The sequence below is a fragment of the Tyto alba genome, unplaced genomic scaffold, assembly GCF_018691265.1.
Source record: "Tyto alba isolate M040663 unplaced genomic scaffold, T.alba_DEE_v4.0 Super-Scaffold_1000006, whole genome shotgun sequence".
In the NCBI taxonomy this organism is placed as follows: domain Eukaryota; kingdom Metazoa; phylum Chordata; class Aves; order Strigiformes; family Tytonidae; genus Tyto; species Tyto alba.
In genome coordinates this window covers 33631976-33655873 of record NW_024881272.1, presented here as the reverse complement: position 1 = coordinate 33655873, position 23898 = coordinate 33631976, and the positions used below count along the sequence as shown (strand labels likewise).

General features: G+C 40.6%; 3 protein-coding genes across 6 annotated transcripts in view; all 3 read right to left on the bottom strand.

Annotated features, from left to right (window-relative positions):
- LEPR (leptin receptor) overlaps positions 1-13073 on the bottom strand; it is a 67317-nt gene extending 54244 nt beyond the window's left edge. Inside the window, exon 1 of the mRNA XM_042807325.1 lies at positions 13054-13073. The gene's annotated coding sequence lies outside the window, so the exon portion shown is untranslated. The remainder of the gene's footprint in view (positions 1-13053) is intronic.
- Positions 13074-13245: 172 nt separating this feature from the next.
- On the bottom strand, positions 13246-19256 carry LEPROT. 2 transcript variants are annotated; one of them, XM_042784801.1, is made up of 5 exons: positions 19166-19233; positions 18886-18961; positions 17827-18013; positions 16454-16588; positions 13246-15934 (listed from the first exon to the last, which is right to left on the bottom strand). In XM_042784801.1, exons 1-4 carry the CDS (start codon positions 19179-19181, stop codon positions 16472-16474), a joined length of 396 nt encoding a protein of 131 aa, XP_042640735.1. In that variant the 5' UTR covers positions 19182-19233; the 3' UTR covers positions 13246-15934; positions 16454-16471. The 2 variants fall into 2 exon arrangements, with proteins under 2 accessions (XP_042640735.1, XP_042640726.1); XM_042784792.1 differs by having other exon boundaries at positions 13246-16588; positions 19166-19256.
- Positions 19257-20898: 1642 nt separating this feature from the next.
- DNAJC6 (DnaJ heat shock protein family (Hsp40) member C6) overlaps positions 20899-23898 on the bottom strand; it is a 51867-nt gene continuing 48867 nt past the window's right edge. For all 3 annotated transcript variants that reach the window (XM_033008801.2, XM_042807343.1, XM_042807334.1), the window contains one exon: positions 20899-23153. In XM_033008801.2, coding sequence (XP_032864692.1) covers positions 23052-23153 — 102 coding nt within the window. In that variant the 3' untranslated portion in view covers positions 20899-23051. The remainder of the gene's footprint in view (positions 23154-23898) is intronic.

The following is a 23898-nucleotide window of genomic DNA, read 5'->3' as shown; positions in this document are numbered from 1 at the left end:
AGAAGGAATTGCATCCATTTTTAAGCCCTCACATGGCTGCATGAGAGGTCCCAGCTAATTCCTGCTGTCACCATTAGTGAAGCCTATTTCCTGAGTGTCAAAATGCAATTTGGCAAGCAAATACTGAGTGCATTCAGGGTGGAAATTGCAGCAAAAATAACAAGTTCGGCAAAAAAAGTGTTCCTTCACCTACCAGGCTCTGCAGTTTAACTTACATTTTGACAAGTTATATGGGCTTGATACATCTATTTACCGGGCTTTTAAATAAAAACATTAGTTACTATAGTAACATTTACATCATAGGTTGTACTTCTGCTGCCTCTGAGATACGGAAAACCAATCTGCTATGTTAACCTTTATACTTCACTTCTGCACTATTTTAAATGACAAGCCTGTTTTCTAATAAATTGTAGGTTTCTCTAATTATTTTACTTCTCAGATTATAAATTAAAATACATTTGATCTAATTTTCTTTTAAGTAACGAAGCCCCCGTGTGTGGGAACATGAAACCCGGTTCCAGGGAGAACAAGGAGAATGGATGTAGAAAGAAAACTGCAGCGTGGGGAAATAAGACAAATCTTGCTTTTCTAGTCCCTCTGTAATTTAGTTTCCTCTTGTAGGACTCATGGTAAAATGAGAGATTATTATTTCTTTGGACAAATAGTCTTCTCTTTAGCTTTTAGTTTAGCCTGTTAGAATAGCAAAGCAGCATGGCCTATTCTGCCTCTGTTGTCCTTTCCACTATTTTTCCAGCCTCTTATCAGTTGATTGGTTATCGTTTTCAAGTACTTCTGTACATCCACTACATTTGCACCCCTGCATACCTATCGGTTTATTTTTATGAAAGCTACAGTGAGTAATCACAAGACGCCAAACATGGACAACCCTGCTCAGCCAGCTTTGTTCCTGGGGATCCCCTTCACTGGCAGAACGCTCCCAAGCTTGCAGCGTCCCAATTTCCTGCTGGAAGACCTATTAAGCATTCCACGAGGTCTTCTTGCTGCAAGCAGTGGTTAAACTCTCTTCTAACTCTACAGAAGCGAGATATTTAGATAGCAAAACGCGACCCTCTTTGGCAGATAAGGAAATGAAAGAAGCACATACAGTAGTAGAGAACAGGCACGTATAGGTGCACCTTTCCATAGTTCACATCATTACGGGCAGGAATAGAGACTGAGAGTACAAAGGCACCATCAAGTTACAATAAAAACAACTATTGAAGGCTTCCTCTCACGTGTCCCTGTGGTGGGGAAGACAGAAACAACCACTCCCCGTGTTCTTATGTTTTGATTTCCTTCCCTAAACTCTTCATCTTACCGCATTTAATACGTATCCAGCTTACAGTAGCAGAATGAGATCCTCCATGATTCCTCCCCTCTGAAAAGATGCGCTTAAACACTTACTAGGAAATGTGTTATGGGGGAGAGAAGTGGATCAAATAAAGGGAATAAAAAAATAAAAAAAATAAATGCAGCCTGACAGAGTAAAATTTCATTGGTGCTTTAGCCAGTGTTCTTGATTCCAGTAAAAACACTTTTCAATCATGCATTTACCTAATGGGAATTAGCAGCTAGAAAATACAGAGAGCAGAGGATAATGGAAAGAGCGAAAGCAATTACATAGAGCTATCAGACACCTCTCCAGTGGGTTTTCTTCTCTTTTTCTTCCTGATGTATATACATTCAATTCAAACTGCAGTGAGAATGTGCATGAGTGGGACTGTAGTACAGCCGAAACACCGCTGGTCATGTAAAGTTATGCTTTGCTGATGCCATAAACGTGGAAAAAACATGATTTGGTTTTGGTTCAGAAGAGAAGCATTGTTATTACCCCCATGATCCCTGCCAGGATGAGAGCCCTACTCAACTACAGTTCAGTGAAAAGAAAGTAAACACCACTACCTTTTCCCCAAGGGTGGTGGTGGTGGAAATCTGTCTCCAGAAGCGCTTTATAAAACCTGGCACCAACCTGAGTTTTTCAAGTGTGTCATCTAGCAGAGAGGATATGAATTCACACAATATAACTGGCAAGAGAGATAAATGGTAGATAAAATGAGAAGGGATTTTGAATAAATACCTTAATGAAAAAAAAAATCTAGGCCTTTTACCAACTTAGTCATTTCTAAGCCTGGCAGAAGTTTAGCCTGTTGCCCACTGTGACATTTATGCACTCAATACTACAGAGAAAAAAATAACTAAATTAAATGGTGGTCTAATGCAAATTGAGGCCATTTTTGTGGTTTTGGCTACGGAAACAGGATTTTATTTCAAATGTTTATGTACCAGTGATGAGTTTCGTCCAACACAAAATAGAAACCCCATGTACTTTGTGCCCACAATAAATGAACATGCCACCATTTTTTCATGAAAGCAGAGGAAGTTAGAGAATGGGTACCAAGATCCTCACCCACCTTGTCCTACCATTCCAAAAGGGAAAAATTCCTAAATAAGACAGAACATCACACATGTCTTTCACAGCTCTTTTCAGACGCATTCTTCTTTTCTAAAAAAGGAAGGATCATATGTCCATCCACTATAGCTCAGAGGCTTTTTTACAGGAGGACAAAAAGACAGTCCAGAGAAGAAGCAAACCCAACAATGTTCTTTGACAAGTGTAACTGGAACACAAGTTCTGGATATGCCACTACGTAAGAGTGCCAGACCTCCAGAGTCTGAAACCACCTTCCCATCAATGCACGTGAGGACTGAAAGGATCCGACCATCATTTCATCTTTACATTTCACTTGTAGTTAGAATCCCTTTGTATTTCCTATACGTTAAGAGTAGCCAGTGCTTTCATAAAGCACTCAGACTTCATCCTGCAAAACCGAAGCCACACAACTATGCTGACAATTCCTAACCCAACCAATTCCTAACCCATCAAGACATATTTCATGTCATTTGTCTTGTAAGACTTCACCCAGTCCTATCATTCATCTTCTGTCCTTTAAGTTCCTCAAAGCCACAGTGCCTCTGCCCACGGGGTCTGCCTTAATTCTGCCTCCTCTCCCACTTCCTGCGTTACCTTCTCCCACGCTGCGCTGCGTACAGATCATCTCTACCCCGCCAGCTGTGCCCCCCAACTGCTTAGTCAAAGATCACCTCAAAATTTGTTTTCTCCAAAAACATCGAATGGTTTGGAAGGGACCCTAAAGCCCCCCCAGTGCCCCCCCTTGCCCCAGGAAGGGCCCCCTTCCCCCAGCCCAGGGGGCTCCCAGCCCCGTCCAACCTGGCCTTGGACCCTTCCAGGGAGGGGGCAGCCACAGCTTCTCTGTGCCAGCACCTCACCACCTGCACAGGGAACAATTTCTGCCTTAGATCCAACCTAAATCTGCCTTCTTTCAGCTTAAAACCATTACCCCTTGTCCTACGCCCACCCCCTTGATAAAGAGTCCTTCCCCACCTTTCCTGTACCCCTTTTAAGCACTGGATGAATTTCTACCTCTCAGGTAACACCAGACTATGAAGGAAGAACACCTCTTTCTAAACTGATAATTAGATATAATTATTTTAAGACAAAGGAGGAAGAGATTAACTAGAATTTTGAGTGCTCTGATGGACTGTCACACTGTGGACTCTGAGATGGTAAATTCCTCCAGGTGGAATCCATCTGGTTTACGTGACTTGTACAATAGTGAGTCAACACCATGGAAATGCAGTGATTAAACTGTAAGCTTGTATACCTACGTGATGAGAATACAGTATACCTGGAAGAGATTTCACTGCTATGCATTTGGAGTGGGTGCATTGCTTCTGAGCGTCAGGGTCAAAAGTCGATGGAGATCATCGCAATATATGAACCGGTGGTACAAACGCCACATGCATTCATGACCTATCAGTAATACCTACTTCTGATCATAATCGCCTCTAGAACATCGTTAAAATCCTAGAAATGGCATTATAAAATGTTCGGTGGCTAAGAGGAATACACTGTATTTTCAGGGCAGGCAGAACTCCCCTTCGACATGCCATCCAGCATGCCATGCTCTGCAGCCCAGCGTGCTGCGTTCCCGTTGTTACACACAACTCTTTGCACAGGAATTCAACTCGCTGCAGATAACCAGGTAGCTTAAAAGGACCATAGCAATTGTTGCTAAACTGGAGTGGCAAACATGGTATTTTGAGTGGTTTGTCAAGCAACTATTAATTTCATGGGGGCTTTTTGGCAGCAGCCCTTTGCTGAGCTATCTCAGCCCTAGAATCTTCTTCAGAATATCATGTCTGGACCTATTTCAAAATCCAGCGTCTACTGAGAACAGGCTTTTTTCTCCTAACTTCTAGAAAATTGTGTGATTTGCCCCAAAGTAGCTACAACAATGAAGAAACTAAAAATCAGATTATTTTACCTAAATAGAGTGAAGTCCTATCATACTGTGTCCAGTTTTCAGCTACTAGTTTTTCAACGTTGCTCCAAAATTCATCTTTAGGCACTAATTTTAGGGGGAATTCGGCATCTACACTTGAAGATCTGGGTCTCAGTCTCCAAAACCTGGCAGTAATTCATCCATATTAAGATGCGCTGCAGTCGAGACCTATCAGAAAGCACATCTTAGATGCATCTCAAAAACAGATGTATGGGGTCACTGAGACGTTACGTGGAGCAGTGAAGACATTTCTGTCTCAATAACTTCTCAGAGCCAGTTCTGACACTTTCAGAACATCAGGGAACATTCCAACATAAGTGGCCGATAGCTTTGGAAGGAAATCAGAAAATTGGAGTGGAAAAAAAAAAAAGAAGTGTGGAGTGGGTGGACCGCTTTCTATGCTGAGATGTTGACATTCTGCATGACTTATTTTCTAGACAAATAATGAGTGAGAAGGCACAGCATGGGAAAACAGCATGAGGAAAAAAAAAAATAAAGGGTATAGACAGAGTGTGTGGTGGGAATGCAGGCAAAGATGGGCTAGAAAGGGCCAGATACGGGAAGAAGCAAGAACAACAAGTAGATGGACCCTGCCAGGGCGGAAATGATGTGTATAGATAGCCCTGGCACAGAGGATGTGTGACTGAAGGGAAGATCATGGGATTCTGATATGAGGGAAAGGGTCAACAGGGAGACAGAGCCCCAGCAAAAGAGGGGGGTGAAGTCCCTGTGAAGGGGCTCATGCTACCAGCAGGAACGATTGACCCACCGCCGGCAGAAAGGATGCTACGCTCTTGCACTTAGGGGCTGGTGAGAACACTTCGGGCTGCCACACTGGATTTGGAAAATTTTGCCCTCTATACTTGGCAGCAAAAATTGGAGAAGCAAGGCATGGGCACCAAGCCAGCAAGCACGGACTTGGACAGCCATTTACTATTGTAGCAACCCCAGTTTTCGCTGCCGTGTGGACTAGGCTCAGAGCACGCCAGCGCAGGGAGGGAGGTGATCTGTACGGCATGTTTCAATCCCACATGAGAACCATTCTCTCAGACAGTACTACCTCTCTTGGCCAAGTGTTCTTGCTCCTGAACAAGAAGGTAAAGGCGAAGGCACCGCTGATGCTGACGAAGATGAGAAGACTGGGCAGGGAAGGAGTCAGCCTTCTCACGCTGGTTTCTGTTAGCAAGGACCCACACAAACATCAGCAAACCTTGAATTCTGGATCACAAGGAGAGCAGACGTTACTTTCAGCAGTCCCTCCACACAGACAAAAAAGCTGTGCTGTATGCAGACCAGAGCTGTTCAAACAAGACTAGATGAGAGCAGAAGATTCAGATACAGAACATGCTCTAGTCTTTCACTTGTATCCTGTGCCTTGCATCCTGTTTAAAATGTCACAGTCCTTTGCTTTGCACATTTAAAGGTACTCTGCATCTCTTAACATCAAGATTCTCCTTTATTGATTAAGTATTTTAGCCAAAAGGTCTCCACTTGAAGTGTGTCAAACACAAATCTAATTTGATTATTCAGTTCAGACAGGTTTTCCCTTCAGAAAGGTCACATTTAATGCAGCATTATTCCATCATGCGTCTGACTGCAGGACATCTGACTGGCTGCTAATACTGTGGCACCCACCGATAACCCCAGCTAAGCACTGGTTGCCTTTCCCTCCACCTTGCCACTTTTCATTTCCACCACTCCAGTTCTTTTGTACATGGGTTAAAGAGAGATAAAATTGACTATAGAGCATGATTAATAAAACTCACTTCGAAAGGTTTCATTTTGGGTAGGAAGTTTTGATGTTTAAATGGGAACAAAATCACCTAAATCCTGTTCCCACACTCAGTCTCCAAGGAAAAATACAGTAGTAACAAATGGCCTATTACTGCAATTGAAAAGTTTTCAGAAGGCCAGGGAAACGCTATCAAGTTAACGTGATTACTAAAAGCGCTACAGGAAAACATATATTGACTGATCCTCATAATGAGTTTACCTACAGACTTCCTCATTACCTGGACATTACAGAAGAGATTTAGTGAAGAGAATACAATTAGCTTCAGTACCTTGTAATGCCTTACACCATAACTGAGAAGAGTTGTGTACAATAAAAACAGGCACTTAAATGTCAGACAAGCAGATGGAAGAATGATGGTTTTACCCTTTGATTTACTTATACAAAGCCTTTTACAAAGAAATACAAAGTTCAGGCTCTATTTGTAAATGATCCACCAAACTTGACTTTATGTTTATTTCTATCAGTGTAATTATTCTTGTCACTGAAGAAAAAGAAGTACGCACAGGTATCAGTGCTGTCATCAACTATGACTTCCATCACTTGTCAGAAGCATTCACTTCATAAACAGAAGATGAAGCTAAAATTAATTGGGACATTTTCATACCAAATCAAAGAGGTACAGATTTTAAAAATACCTTACAGCCCACAAACTTGGAGAAGCCATTTTTGAACAAACTTCACACAGTGAAACACAGTAAACCACTGCCAGAGCATATACGTTCAAGAATTATAAAGCAGACATTAGGCTTTTGTATTTAATAAAAATTCTTCCATCCTGTACAGAGATTAGGACATGAGTAAGAGTTTATATTAAAACAGAACATTTAAAAAACATCCAAATATGCCAAATCAGAGCTAGTGAAAAAGTTTGTATTTTAAAACTTTTTAAAATTATTAACAAAGCCTTTAAGATTTAGCACAAGGAATTTACCTCAGTGGTATCTCACCACTAAAAGGACAGGTAATAAACTACAGCCCAATTACAATCATCATCATTTTTTTTTTTTTTGTTTCAATACAGAAATATCACCACTGCACCTTAAAAACTCTGAACTTTAACCTGTCTGCAGATATCAGTGCAGCATCACAGCTACTCATGGTCTCATGTGGAGCTGCACCGTAAGGACCCAGACCCTTTTTGGTTGTGCTGCACTCCATTGCATTTTTGCCTTCTGAAAAGCCACTGCACAAGACGTTAATCCACCTCAGCTGCACTCTTAAATTTAATGAAAAGATTTCCACTGAAATTAGATTGGACTATGGAGGTACCAGACTACGTACTGCTGAGAGAACAGAAAATTCAGGCCTAACCTGAAACCCGGTGATTTCAGCAGGAGGTGAATCAAGCTCTGAAAAAAAGCAGGAATGACTTATTTATTCATGCTGGAATCCTCTTACTAATTAATGACTGATCTACCAACATCATTTAGTCCAATTCAACTCCTAGACAACTCAGACTTGCAAGAGAAGTTCTTCCATAAGATTTTTTTTTTTTTTTTTGGTCTTTCAGGTGACTTGCTACAGGAAAACAGACTTTCCTTTTTAATGTACACACTATGATTTTCAGTCAGATATTTTGTTCCCTGTTCAAATCCGATTTCTGTCATAGTGAAAGAGTAGATTTTTTCCTCATCCTGGAGTCATTATGCATAATATTCTATGTTTTAGAAAGAAATGATACCTACAAAAGTCTGCATGGGAATATATGAATATAAATGTATGTACTTACACATTTAACAGGAATTGTCCCAGAGAGCTACAATTTTCCCCTATTACCATGGCATGTCCCAGCTGCGTCTGTAAAAATATACCTTTACATGCTGCTAGAAATGCACAAGTCCTGACCTACTACAGGACTTTGCTTATCAGCTCTTCTGTGACAAACTCAGTACCCAAATCCTAGAGGTGGAAATGTTAGAAATACATATGTAAAACCATTCCTGCCAGGGTGTCATACAGAACTCACTGAAACCACCTGGAGGCTTTCCACTGATTTCTAGAGGATTTGAGGTTAAGCTTTTAAGTGAAGATAAATGGTGAACTTTCAACAAATATAATTTTACTCTACACAGGGACAAATCAGGGATATAAATAATCTAGACACTTCTGCTGTGACAGCTGTACTGGAGTAAGGTTAATGAAATGCATCCTGGTATAGTGATTACTGGCCTTATCTAGTAATGCTGAATTTCTATCACGTATTCATACGTAATACTCAAACAGCACATTCTATAAGAGATGTGCTAATTTCTCTGAAAATAAGGACTTGGTCTCAAAGCTATCCATATCTCTGTTCTATTTAGTCCTACCACATCTAAAAAAGCAGCTCTGGATAATCCTCATTACATCCCGAGGGGAATGAACTTTTGTCCTTCTACCCAAACCCTCTGGTTCATTAATGCATTTGGCAGAAAAGCGACTACAACAACAGGCGTTGGCATTCAGCACCTCAACACAAACTGTTGTGCAGCTCTCCAAGGCCAAGCATTGGACAGACAAGATGTTTTAAAACAAATTAGCCAGTACTGTGGTTACAAAATGCAAACTCAAATTTTTCCTTGAATGAGGTTGCGCTACAAAAAAAAAAAAAAAAGATAACTGGTTTTTTTTTTTTTTTATATGCATGTTGCTATAGCAAGTTACACAACAAATCCTGGCTTTAATAGCAAAGACACCAAAAGGCAAATGAGGGAGAACGGGGCAAGGACAACAGCACTCAAGAGGAAGAATTGCCCAAGCTGTTTCTCTCTGGTTAAAGAAACTAATCTCAGAATGGTTTCTTTGTGTATCTGAGAAAGTCACTCCTTACAGAAGACCACTGAGTATTTTTAGCCTCTTTCTGTTTAACACAAGTTTTAAGTAATTTGAAATTGGAAGTCAGAGCCATCAATTCACATCCAGAACCAAACAGTATGTTATGACATAGCTCTTTCTAAATTGCCACTTGCATGCCCCTCTTTCCCTCTTGTTAATACTATCCATAAGTCAGTGTTTGTTAAGTTGTTTTGAATATGTGACTTGCTGCTGGATTAGCTTCTTCTGACACCCAGAGTTGACAATAGCTCAGTCCCATCAGGGCAGGGAAGCAAGGACTGGTTGCAATTACAGCCTGTGGAAGTTTAAAATTCACTCACACTTATTCTGGAGAACCTGGAACCGCCAGCAATCGGGAGAGGGTTGCTTTGGGTTGGTTTTTAATGGAACGGCAGCTCAGGGCACACGTGGAACAGGGAGGGGACCCCCTAGGCCCTGCTGTAGGTAGGATTAGGCAAAGGATCTGGGGACCTTCTGAGGGCTGGAGTCAGGACAGAGCTGCAGCTCACCGCCTAGTTGGAGCTGGGACGTTCCGTGCTTCCCTCAGAGTGCTGGGCTCTGGGCAGAGAAAGGACTAAGGAAAGATGAAGAGAACAGACTAATGCTGGGGTACAACCACTCTGAAAGAGGAGAATAGCAAAGAGACACCTGCATCAATCTTTAGGGATTTAGATTATCTGAATCCTAACTGAGGATGTTTGCTGAATTCTAATTAACTTTACATGTTCCTCACTTATGAGACTAGCGGAGAAAGACTGCATTTTGAAATTGTTTCCAGTGAATATCTAACTATTAAAGATCCTTGTAAACTAATATCTTTTCTGCTGTAGATTTTAATTAAAGAGCAAAGTATTTGTTAAGAATGAAATCTTATAGCATGCTCTGGACTGCCTAAAGTATATTATTTTGTATTACCTGATTCAAAAGGTAAAAGTTATTTTATGTATGCATATGAGAAATACTCTGCTTTTCTTCATATTTTAAAATTAAACTAAGAGCAAAGTTCTCTTTCAAAACTTATTATGCAGAAAATTGTTTTATCGTTATGGGTTTAAAACACCCTTGTGTCTCACTGCAGTCACTAGCATTGATTTACTCAGTAAAAAAGCAGAATACCAAAGAAAGATTGGCTGTGCAGGGTGACACTGAGCCATGTCACTAGAAACAAGGACAAGCTGTAAAATCCTCTCCTGGAGTCAAGTGTGCTCTGTTGAAGTACAGGCATATGGATTTTTGTAGCCAACATCACCCCCGTATCCTGTGTAGCGTGGCCAGAAGCAACAGGGCCTCAGACAAGCTGGGCAGGCTCTTGCCTAGAAGTGATTCAGAAGCACGTTCACAGATTGCCCTCAGACAGCAAGCGTTCTGGCAGCTAACGGGATTAATCCTCTTTCACCCCTCCTTTCCCAACATCAGCCCCAACAGCAAATTCCCACCAGCTTCAAAAAGGGAGAACTTGAGCAGTAGCCTGTAAGTTACAGCTATTGCAGCTTTTGTTTCCAAGTTGTTTAAATGGCTTTTTTTTTTTTTAAAAAAAAAAAAAAAAAAAAGATGGAAGACTAGTAACAAAGGCTCCTATTATATTGTGAAATACCAGTCTTAGGCAGGAATTAAACAAATAACAAAATCACAAACCCAGATCAGTCACAACAAACTGTACGCAAAACATATAAATGTCATGACCAATCCTCTTATTCCAAGCACATGCTTTGTAAAGCACAATAAATACCATTTAACTTCTCCCCAAATCCTCAAACAAACAAAATCATCCAAGCAGCATCTGTCACATTCATATTGACCAAGAAAATGAAAGCATCTTAGCCAGTATACTGGAAAATGAAGCTGAAAGCAGGTGATAAAACCAAAATTCAGAGTCCTCAATTGCCCCAGCTGACCTCATGGACCTACCAGGAGACATCAACATCCCTTTTTGCCTCGAGCTCTGTCTGAGCCTCAGCACTCTTTTCTCCATTTAAGGGTTTTGACTGAGTTTTGTGCAACTTGGGCTTGAATATGATTTTGGGGATTGTGCATGGTTTGGTTTTTTTTTTTTTTTTTAAACTCCACAGAAGTGAGCAGTTAATTATCAGCTTTCCCCAGAAAAACGTGCAATTAAAAACACAACATAACACAGGCAACTTCCACTGCTGAGTGCCAGTTCAGCTGCTAGCAAGCAAACAGCTACTAAAGATCAGGGTTTCAGATCACAATACATGGGAAGACTGTCCTAACTACATACTTGAAATTCTGCATTTTAATAGACAGCAGTGTTATGATTCACAGGAAGATATCTTCCCTATATGCAAAGGCTCTAAAGTAAGACTATATTATGTGTAATCTTGCACAATTAGGCTCATTATACATAAATTACTTTATTTACTTTGAAAACAATCTTCCTCCTATCATCTAAGGATTTTCGAGGGGGGGGGGGGGGGGAAATGGTATGTTTTTATAATCCCCATGCTCTCTCCAGCAGTATCTGCCTCACAGATGGCCATAAGGACCGCCAAGTGTTGAGGGCCAGCAGGAAGAAAGCCATCTGCACATGTAGGCAAGGAATCATCACCCTCATGGGAGAGATAACGGAGAACAATCAACCAGTCCATTTAAAATAAGCCATTAGAAAGAACATCCAGAATATTTGTTAAAAATCTAGAACTAGTCTATGGGAAGTAGTAATTAAAAAAGTGAAGTACCTCCAGCTGAAGTGCTAGTCATGGGGCCTAAACAACTGTAACCAATATCTGAACATATCCCAGAGACACACCTGAAATAAGCCTCAACATAAAGAACAAAAGCAAAACAATAAAATGGGATAAACATAGAAACAGGTCATTGGAAAAAATGTTTCTCTAAGAGTGTCCAACTGATCTTTAAAATTTAATCACGATTCACCAGTCAATGCTTCCTTAGCTATTTTATCAAGAGTCACTTCCCTGTAAAGCCCTCTAGTACATACTGGTCATGTATTTGCAGGGGCCACTTAAACAAATCAATTAGTCATTAGTACCTGGTGTGCATCCAGCTTAATGAAACAGTCTTTTCATCCATTATCATAGATCAGAAACAATCTCTGCAGAGTAAATGATGTAGTATCCTAAAAGTCATGCTGTGTTAACAACTGAGATCAAGGTTAGAGACATCATTTTAGAGCTTTACATAATTTTTAGTTTAGCAATAAAAATCTACACGTGGCTTACTAGGACAAGTTTGTTTGGTTAACTCCTAGGTATTAATGATCTTACATTCATTTTATGGGATTAAAGTTTTTAGAAAGCCAAGGTCATAACTAGTTAGGAAGGTTACCAGCTTTCTTAAAGGACTACAAAACCAGTGCAAGACTGTGACCGGCTCCCCCTGCTCCTGACCCCTTATGCCTATTTTATTCTTTTCCTCCAGCTCCATACATGTTGACAGGGAACAGCTATGTTAACTACAAAAATAAACAGTTTTAAGAACAAGGGTGGGCAGGACAGGAAAGAAAAGTTATACCATACAGGTAATACTAGCAAATCCAGATCCAGTTTAAATAAGGGAGCTCAGGAACCAAGCCTTGGGCCTGAAGGGACTCTACGTACAAAGCCTGAGTTGGGCGAGGCAGTACACAACAGCAATCCCCTACATTCATTTTGCAAAACAGGGCAAAGCCAGCTGGTAACGGATTCAAGGTGCAAATATACTCACCTTCTCCAAAGCTCAGCTGCTGTAAACAGAAAGCATCAGCTATTCAGAGCACAGACACTACAGCTGCCTTCTGACCGTGAGTGCTTTCACAAATTGATTAAAATAACCTAGCAGGCTCCGTTCTCACAAGCACTGGTGGGATCCGTCACCCACTTCAATATATTCACCAACTTAACTACAGGAACACTGACCTAGAACGGAAAGAGAGCTTTGATGTTCCCTGCATCCCTACCCACCAGTGCCGACAGAGCCAATGTGTCTTACTCCAGACACTCTTGAAGCAAGGAAGGTGGGAGAGGTCAAGTACTACCTTACACACCATCGTTTTCTGAATGCCTTTAAAAAGCTCACAGATTTACCACGTAAGTAAGAGATAGATAAGTGATGATAATTTACCTGCATATTTGAATACAGCCTCTACAATATATTCTAATCCATGCCGTAACAGGAATTCCACCTATTGCAATTAGATCATGGCTCGTGAAATTTGTTCGTTATACCATTATGAAAGCACCACGGGATACATTTTATCTTTCCTCTCACACAAGAGCCTGTTGTCACCTTTTGAAATTTAAGACAGACAAACACTTAAGCATCAGATATGTTTATTAGACAATTCAAAAAGCCAGTTTTATTAGACAATTCAAAAGAGAAGCAGAATTTGTTTTAATTTCCATGTTTTAATACTTCATCATCTCAAGAACCTGGCAATCACAGAAAATAAAAATAGTGTTTACAAAAGTTACAAAAGCTGCACTGCATTCTACATTACAGAAAACATGATTAGTTGACAAGAAAGCTTTATAAAATGCAGTAACAGATTTTCATCTGATTATGAAACATAGTGATATTGCCATGTATATGAATTCGCAAAAATCATCATAGTATTGAAATTAAGGCACTTTGGATACATAGTATTCACTTCCATTTAGGAAAACAATTTCAGAGAAACCACAGTAAATTGCTACTGGTAGATAGTGACAGTATGTCCAGCACTGGCCATCAAAGCACCAGGTTTGTGTGAATGAGTGAAGCTCTTGATAAAAAAATCATTGAAGAATTTTTTACCCTGACTATTTGATATCAAAGACTCATTCAAGAAAATTTACTTTTAAAGACGTCAAGGAAAATTTCCATGATTTAAACACCGTTAAACACATTTTTTTTTTTTTAAAGTTAAACATTTTAAAATAAAAGTCCATGGTGAAAACTGCATGAAGTTCACATTAAGGATTAGTGCACATCACTGCTTCAAAAGAAGAAGAAAAAAAAAAAAGTACTTTCTCCATTCAACATTTACCTGCCATTTCATGAGGTACCCACCAACCACAGTAATATCAAAGGAAATACAGTACAACAGAATAATTTGTCAAAGAAGCAACTCTTCTTCAAGACTGCACTTTCTAATCCTCCTTTTCGTTTTAGATTGTCATGTTTACCACCTGTATCCCAATTTGCCACAAGCACACTATTTACTAACAGATCTACAACAGATGCTACAAGTAATGATTCTCTAATTGAAAGAAAAATTGATCTCAGCTGTTTTTCATGCCACTGTCTTGAAAGCAAAATTGCATCAGTAATGGAGTAGTTTTGCAGACTTCTGTTGCAGCCTTTGGTACATAAATTCTAAGGAGTAAAAGCACTCAAGAGTCTAACCCTGCAAGCACATGTGTATTTTAAGAGGAGTTAAATAGAATTGTTAGTAATAACATTAGGCATTTACAGGACCAGGCACTTAAAGTGTGTATTACTGTTGCTGTTTCACTTCACTAATTTGTATGAAAAATGCCATTACATAGGAAAAAAAGCAACTTCAAAAATCAAAGCAAGACTTATGCGTGGAAATTACAATTACTCTAAACAACCTGGTTCATAATCAGAACAAATAATTTCCACAGTAGTACTTTACAAACCAGTAAGATCCAACATAACTCAAACTCAGGAAGAGAACTTGTTTATGAACAGCATCTTTCCAAGTATATTCCTGCTATGTCTTTGATGAAGCATTAACATCCGAAAAAACCCTGTCATTTAAGGTTAATTCTTCTTTTACAAGAATGACAGCCTAGACACACTTCAGTATAAAATACAGCTCCTCAGCGTTCCTTACTACTGAAGTGCTCACCCTCCACACATCTGAAGTTTAAATTTAAAACATGTAATTAACCTTCCTGAAACATGATATTCCATTCCTACTTAGGTGATATTACATTACTTGGGCTGCAGAATGATTTCCGTACCCTTCTTCTAGGGCACTAAGCATGAACAAAAGACCCAGTATCAGAACAACCACGTAACATTCAGTAAATTTTGAACCTTTGCTCTGCACAGAAATCCACAGGACACCAGTATTGAGTGAGTTCTGGAGAGCAGCACGAGTAGTTCCACACAACTCAGGGGGCAAAAAGCACTGTGTTGGTGATGCCGCCCCATCGTGCAGGATGGATTCTACCACCTCCTCACACCATGTCCCTCGTAACTACACAGGGTGATAGCAGGCAGCTGTGAACTAACTCACACAACTATAAAACACTCATTTGCAATCTACTAGTCTAAAGAACTTGCAATAGTAAAACATACCCTACGCAGGAATTCAGCTTCTTACTTCACAGAGCAGAAACCTCTTTATGTCCATTTTTCTATGAAAGAATAAACTACGGTGTCTCTTCCTTCACCCCTTTGCAGATTATTGAAATGTCTTCTAGAGTTGGGGTTGTACCAGAATGCATTTTTACAAAACCACGCCTCCACAATTTGCAGGATTCAGCAAGTCAAAACAGTAACAGAGTTCACTTGTATAAGTGTGATTATGTGAATGTTTACTAGGATAATGCTATTTAAAAATATAGTGTTTTAATATAACAATCTTTTCTCACAGACAAAAAATAGTAGTTGAATAAGTATGTTTTAAAAGCAATGAGAACCAAGGAGATAAGAAGTCCTACCCAGCAGAACACTCACTTCATTGCAATTCAGGCATTTCACACATAAGAATACAGAGCTGAATACTACATTGTGATTGCAAGTGTCCTGAGCACAGTTTCTTCTTTTGTGAACCTTCACAAGAGAAGTAATGTCAGCTCTAAGCATTAAAGAGGCATTAAAATACATTATTCCCATATTATATCCACAGTTGTTAAGCTGAATAGGGACAAAGCCTGAGTATCTTTGGAGGGCAATTATTTTTTAAACAAACATCGTAAGTGGAAGGAAGGATTTTTAACCAGGGTTATTTTCTTTTTCTTTCATTAGGTAGTAGAAGAGTTGGCATAACCTATGTTTGATGTTATCAAGAAAAAACAGTAGAATTACAATTACTCAAGTGAAAAGCAAGTACTCATTCATCCCTAATCAGAGCAGAAAGATTGAACAATACCAAGTAGGATAATCTTTATATTGGCCTATTTTGATTACATGGTTAAAAACACCAACAGGTATCCTGACCAATATCATATGTATTAATAATACTACCGTGATTAAAACAAAAGTTAATGCATATTATGAATAAAAAAATGAAAAAATTAGTAAAACAGCCTACGGTTTGTAAACTTATTTGGGGACAGATTTGCAACAGTTATTCCAGCTTTTACTGAATACATTGAGACAGCTGTCACAAGGGCCTTTTCCCTTTGGTTGAAATGCATTTTAAAAAAAAGCATGTTATGATCTGATAATGTAAAACTACATGCATATGCACATACATACACCTCAGCGTGCACACACACACGTTATAATATATACACATATACACACAGAGAGTATACATATGGTGATACATGCTGTAAAATATTACCAGAGTCAGAGCGATGTCCTACCACTGTTCCCAGCTAAAGTCATCTCCTCTACCAAACACAAGAAAAAAGCCTAAAATAGTAAGGAAAATGACTGCATTGCCAGCCAGCACCAGACCACAGGCTCCCCATTTGATCTGAAACGCAAGGAAATGACACAATCAAAGCAGTTCTTATAGGATAGGTTCAGGCCAGTTATTTATATGCATTAGATAAACTAAACAAAATGCTACAGAAAGGTGCTAAAAGCATTAAAAAAAGACAAACAATAAATAATTCAATTCATGGGACTAATTATCCAATTAGGAACCACTCATATTATTAATACAAGAATTCAGACAGGCTAATAATACTATGTTTTAGAACAAAATAATTACCTTGCCATACAAGTCACTAAAACATACCCAAGTTGTAGAAAAAAAAAAAAAAATCTGGTGAGACTAGTGCTCTCCTTTAATTGATATGCAGCAAAATAAAAGATCATCTTTCAAACAAATGGCAGTAACAAGCATGGGAAACAGGACATGGTCTTAAAGGCAAATAGCTTCCTTTAAAGATGTGCCAAATTAATTTTACTCAAAATAAGCGACAAGTACTCCACCCTCAAAACATATAGCTATGAATTAGAGTTCCCCCTCGTGGTCACTTCTGAGTCTGCCTACTGTCAGGTCCATAACTTAAAAACACAGTGTCAGGGAAACTGTGCGTTACAATTAAACTAAAAGTAAGCATGCAAGTTTTAAGCAAAACTGAAAGACTGAAGGGGAAAAACAACGCAACACGTAAAAGTGTCATTGGGTAGTTCGAGGGATAGGACGAAGGAGTTCCTTGCCTTGCAAAACAATGTGACAAAAATCTCACCACTGAAGAGCAGTTCAGAAAGCAAAAGAGAAAAGAAGCTAGCAAAATTTCCTCAGACTTTAAGGGGACAAAGCACGAGCTTGGGAAATGCTGTGAAAATCAGAAGGGTAGCTCTGGAAGTTTGGCCTTTTGTCTTTTAACTGATAACGCGCTCCAGTCACCAAGTTTTCAGCATCCTAAATGGAGAAAGCAGACATTCTGACAAAAATAAGGAAGGTAGTGCAAGAAGCAGTGCAAAAGCTGATAAAACAGAGAGGCATGAGATGTAGGAAGAGATAGTATCCTGTATTAGACCAAAAGAAATCTGGAAAAAACCACAGCTAATAACTTTTCAGTAATGCAAGTCCTTTGTTCAGAACAAAAAGCATCATTGACTGAAAAAACGTAATCAGAGTGAATCTAGAAACTTCACAATAATGAAATTAAAGACAGGATTTACAAACAGCAACATTCCACTCAAAGATTATGCTCAGTAACTGGTGCCTTACAATAAAAGTTTGCAAGCAGAACTTACCGCTTCAACCCGTGCAAGGATTATAGGAAATCCAAAGGCAGAAACAACAATTCCGGTTGTGAAGAAATACGCCAATTCCCTGCAGGCACTGCTGGCTGCATCACTGTCATCACTTACTCTTTTTGCAATGAAGTGGGGAATGGGGCAGATGAAGTAAAATATTAAGACAAACAGAGGCCAGTATACACTGGGGAGGGGGGAAAAAAAGGAAATACACAGTCAGTTTAAATAGATGCTTCAATAAAAAGTATCTTCTGATTAGAAAAAGTAATTGCAGTAACTGTAATCCTACTTTATGGTTTGAAAAAGGGGATTGCGTGATTTAACCACAAACTTTTACCCAGAGGGGCAATCCGACCTCATTTTCCCTGTATATGCACACAAGCACTCATATAGCCTCATGTAGAGCAGGATCCACTCTCTCACACAACCAAGCATTAATTGATTTTATATTTGCATCATCCTGCTGATTCAGCTCCCACCACCGCCTCACAAAACTGACAGTCGCCACTCCGGGAACAGGAAATGCACCAAGTGGGACGGGAGCCGAGAGCTCTCCCAAATTACAGAGATCCTGGAGTCTAACCAAGCCGGCTGTGAAGGCGCACCCTCGCCCTCTCATCTCTGGGTGAGGACTCTCATTAGCTTCACCCGGGTTTTCAAGTGTAATGGACACCCCAGTCAGAGTCTTGTGGTAGGAGGGTTGTTTACAGAAACAGGGAAGTAAGGGAAAGAATTGTGCGAGGTTGAAAATTACTCTAGGGAGACGGCACCACTCTTCCTGAGAAAGCACAGAGCTGTTTTCAGGTATTTTTTTTTGACGGGAAAACTAGTTCTGGCTAAGGAGGCCGCTAGAAATAGATGACCCCTCAGGTCCCTTCCAACCCAAACCATTCGATAGTTTGGTCTCAATGACCTGCTGTGCATCAAGAGGCTAAAAACAGGCGACTGCTGAGAGACAACTGGAGCCGACCAGCCCAATGAAACGCGATTAACACCTCAATTAACAGCTATAAAGGGGGGGGGGGGAAGGTTTGGGGACGAAGCCAGCCCGCTCACCCGTAGTACTCCAGGGCGCAGCCCAGCATGAGGAACGTCAGCCCGATGGCTCCGCTGAAGGACAACGCCACGAGAGCTGTAAGGGCACAAGGCGGGCTGTGAGGCGGCAGCCGCCTCACCGGTTACCGGTTATTACACCACCACCCCCCCCGCCTCCGCCTCGGCTCCCCCCCCTCCGCCGCCTCCCTCACGCTGAGGCGGCGCCTGGGAAGCGGCAGCCCAAGGCGGCCGCTCTGCTCCCTCGGAAGGGGAGAGCGGCGGGCCGGGATGGCGCCGGTACCTTTGATGCCCGCCATGTTCGCGGCGCTCACCGACGCCGAGCTGAGGTGGCGGCGGAGCCACTTCCGCCTCCCGGCCGCTTAGCCCCGCCCCCTCCCGCGTCACGTGAGCGGCGGCCTTTAAAGGGGCCGGCGGGTCCCGCGGGAAGAGGGCGGGGCTCGCTTTGAGGCGGCGTCGCCATGGCGACGGGTGGCGTTTCGCCGCCTCCAGGGAGGCCTCGGGGCGGGCGTTTAACACACACACCCCCGCAGAAATACCTGTCTGGTTTTATATCTGGTGTATAGGTGTGTAAATACATGTATATCCGTGTGCACAGGCACCATTTCAATACATAAATACAATTTTCAGGAGCCCCCCGCCCCCCAGCCACTGCTATTTTGCTGCTTCCGAAACCCCTGTTTTCACCCCCAAAAACCAAACCCAGGCGTCTGCCCTGTCTCATACAGTACCTTCTCAGGATCTGCAGCACCCACCCTTCTGCTAGTCCACACCGAGAAGGGCATGGCTTTTGCATGGCTGTTTTAGAGCCAGATTTTTCAAGCCTTATGTTTTTGAGATCCCATTTTTGACCCAAGAACAGCCTTTTTTGAGGAAGGTTGTACACAGCCCTTTGGATACACTTCCCCAGGAAGGTTTGCTTTTGATATCTCCCATCTCTGCCTATCAGCACGTCCTCTCATTTCATAGCTTTGCTTATACAGATTTTTTTTCCCAATTTAGTTAATAACTTTAAATGATTCCAGGCCAAGTAGGCAGCCTTTTTAAAACAGCAGGCTGAAGTAGCTAAATGCTTTGAGTGAAAATTTTGTTAGGTGCTACATTTGCTGACTTGCTTGGCTGTGGCTCTCTGAAACACAGGCACACAAGAATAGCAAGTAACAAGTTGCTTCCAAAATGTCTTAATTTGGGAAAAATCACCTGGAACTCCAAGGTGTGAATTGCCACAGGGTCTTAGTGACCGCTTTAAAGAGGTGACAGTGTCACCGGCCAAGGCACATCACCCCTAGCATGGGAGCAGGCATACGATTTAAACACTGTGGTCTGGTCACAGTTTGTGAGCAGCAATTGAACTCGGCATTTTGAGGCTTATTTTGGGACAGAGAATGATGTAGAGACCCTTTCCCTGTAAGAGCAAACCAGATCCTTCGGCTGTCATCAACAAGCAAAAAAGCTCTAGGAGTTTCACTACAAGCTTACATCATGATACAGCTGCTGCTAATGTAAATGGCTTTGGACCTACAATGAACATACAAAGATGAACCTGAATTAACTTGCCTAAAAAAATCAAAACATAAAAGATGGTAACTTAACATGCTTCTGTTTCTGCTGGATTGAAGGGTTTTTCTCTTAAGCACAAAAGGCTGCAAATTTTCTCTAAATTAAGCCCTTGCTGTTCTTACAGTCTGCCTGCAGTAATGGGAACTGGCTTCTTCATGTAGCTTGTTTGCTTTTGAGGAAATAAAAGGTCTAGGAAAAAAAAATTTTTCCTCAGGAGCAAGTAATTTATGGTTACCTTTATATGTACCACACAGGTTGTACCCAACTCTGTGCCAGAGCAATGGACAGGTGTTAGTTATACATGTAAGGCGCTGTAGACAAAAGAAGTTTTGATTTACTGTACATGGATTTGTTGTTGCTTATCCAGCATTTACAGAGAAGTTACTCTGAACTGTGATTCAGCAAGTAGGTAGAGGTGTTTTTTTTTCCCACACAAGCACAAAACATACCTGAATATGTTAATCTGAGCTTTTTAATGTATGTACAAATGTTTTAGACCAGTCACAATTTCATTGAGTATATACCGTATTTACAAAAATTACAATAATTTAGTCAAACAGTAAACCTGAACATTGATAACCTCTGTCACTACCAGATATGACAAGAATTTTTTTTTTTTTAGTTAACTATTTTGATATACATACGTCCTAATACTTTCATGCATCCATAAAAACATTAGGGATGGAAGTAATCAAAGCTTAAATGGGGAGGGTTTCTTTTGGTAGATAAAGTTTAATGATGGATTTGTGTTTTGTGAATGTATGAGTATCCAGAGTTATGTGCCATGACAAACTCGATACAAAGCTAATGTAGTTTTCATCATTAAAAAAGTACATTGTAGTAATGAGATCATTTTTATTATATAGGCATAAGTCACAATATCTACAAATGTGAATGAGAAACAATAAACCAACAAATCACAGGAACATGATTCACATTCCAGTTATCTCTTTAAATAAGACAAGCACATACTGGATCAAAACATTAATAAATAACATCCAGTTTGTTACTATTATCTTAAGGTCCTTTATATAAAAGGAGACCTATGTGTTGGTTTCACATTTTCAGTTAATGGTAGTAAATAATGGACCAATACAACAAAAGGATGACTTTTATACAGAAAGCAATGTACTTTGACACACTGTCTGCAGTAAAAGTTTTGCCACTTGAAAATGTAAGTGCAACAAGTGGATTGTCTTTAAAAACCACCAGCTTTAAAGACTCACATCAGATGGCAACCTGTTCCTTAAGCAGTAAATACAAATGATTTCCTGCCCGTCATCTGAATATACCTGCCCTTTCAAAGCTCAAATACAGATACAACATGTTGGTAAATAAACTGCTAGCTGTAGTTATTCTACAAAAGGAGAACGCCAGAACTTGGGGTGAAGAGTGTAACTTGCTTTTTAACTAGGAAAGATGCTTCAGCTTTAGCATCAGAGATATCTCCTTGTGATATTATTGCTTTGGTCCAATAAAAACTTTTAGGATAATCAATTTGCACTGTATTTACCTCATGAATCAGACCTGGTCCACAGATGCATGACAGCTTGTACGCCATGATCTGAAAAGTGAAGTTGCAACAGGTTGCATTCTGCCAAGAGCCTTTTCCAAGTGCTCTGGAGCTGATAAAGGCATAGAGGTGATACAAGTGGGCTGGAAAAAGTCTTCTGAATCCTCAGGAGGGGAAGTGTTGCCTATAGCCTGGGAAGTTTCTAAAACTTGGCAGCAGAGTTATAGCTTGTTGATAGTTCTTTTGTTTGATGGTTTCAAGCTACTGATGAGAACGTCATGGGAAATGCAGTACATGCTCATTTGTCACTTTTACAAATGTGGATTCACCCTTCCCCCCAGTTCCCTATTCCTCCAGAAGGGCTGTTTAACAAACCAACATCAATTACTTGTTGCTTGCCTTAAAAAAAAAAAAAAAAAAAAAAAAAACACACTTGCTCCATAACTGAGGAATTTCTTCTGCATATTTCACTGCTGGACTGTGAGGTGAAGTACAGTATTAATGCGTAAAGCAGCAGTCAGCTGCCACACTGATCTAACCCAGGATTCAGCTTTGTCTCTATTCAGGCATACTATACTATATGAGCAATTAAGCAGCAAATGGTGACTGTTAGAAGTGTGCCTAAACCACATCTGAGCACTGAAATTTGATAAAGTTTGATCCAAACCTAAGAAGAAAGTACATTGAAGTCTGGGCTTCACCACCAGTTTTTGAACTCAGCTGAAGTGTTGCCATATCACATATCACAAAAAAGTAGGAAACTCACCAGCTACGCTGTGCCAGAGACAGAATAATTCCACCTTTTCCCAGAACGTGTTCTCTCGCCCCATTTGAATCCAAAGAAAAATATAAAAGTTACAAGAAACTGTAACCCCGTGGCTCTCATATGACAAGCCAGGTGGCTAGAGTTCCTCTGAACTCAGGATTCTTGATGCAAGTGTAAGGAAACCTTTCTCTTGTTCTTCATGATAAGTATTAGGCTCTTAGTTTTCTGAAACTTCTGAATTTCCAGCCAGAGTTTGGTTGATCTGTGACATTTGTGACAAGAGACTATATAAGCACTAGCACAGGTCTCTAGTGGAGACTGAGAAAGTACCTAATACAATGGTTTTTGTCCTTGGTTTTCAAATTCTGACCAGGCATCATTTAGCTCCATAAATATCATCTTTGCATATTGTTCATATGGCTGCCCGGTAGCCTGGAACAAAAACAGAAAGAGGGATATCACATCTACTGAATCAGACTACAGAAACTTGACATTTGAGCATCTAGATTCTCAAGCACTTATTGTTCACTTTCCATGAATGGTTTTCACTCGTTCTTTGACAAGAATAAGCTGCTGCTGACGGCCACTTACCATGTTTGCAGCTTAAGAATTTCTTGGCTCTTCAGCTGTTCTGCTCCTCAGAGCTCATAACCCCCCAGGTATGACAAAGCACTGCAGTCCCAAGGGAAAAAAAATCTAACTTAGGCTTTGCAAGATGCATTTTACCTGCACTGAAGGGAAGGAGCCACCACCTGACACCGTTCCTTGATAAAAAGCAATATTCCTGCAAGTCTCTGGGCAGCCCACATCTTCTCAAGCCATGTCCACTGCCATGAAACTCTCAGGGCCTACATTTTCTTTAAAGTGGAAGCCTCATCATCACCACAGGGCTTCCCAGATGGTGACATTGCACCCTGGTTGGCAAGTATAAGCCGTAAGACCACAAGTCACAAGTTGGATAATCAGATAACCCGATTCTTCCATTTTAGGAGTTTGATTTTAAGACTCCTGTCCTTTCATATGCCTTTATCACACCACCTCCTTTAGCAGGCACGATATTCTGGACTGTTGTTCACCACCAGTATGGCTTTGAGTCAAAGTGAGGGTGACAAAAAGTGAAGATCTGAATCTCTGTTGCTTGGAGCAGCGTGTACCAAGCACAGTGTTGGGGCTGGGA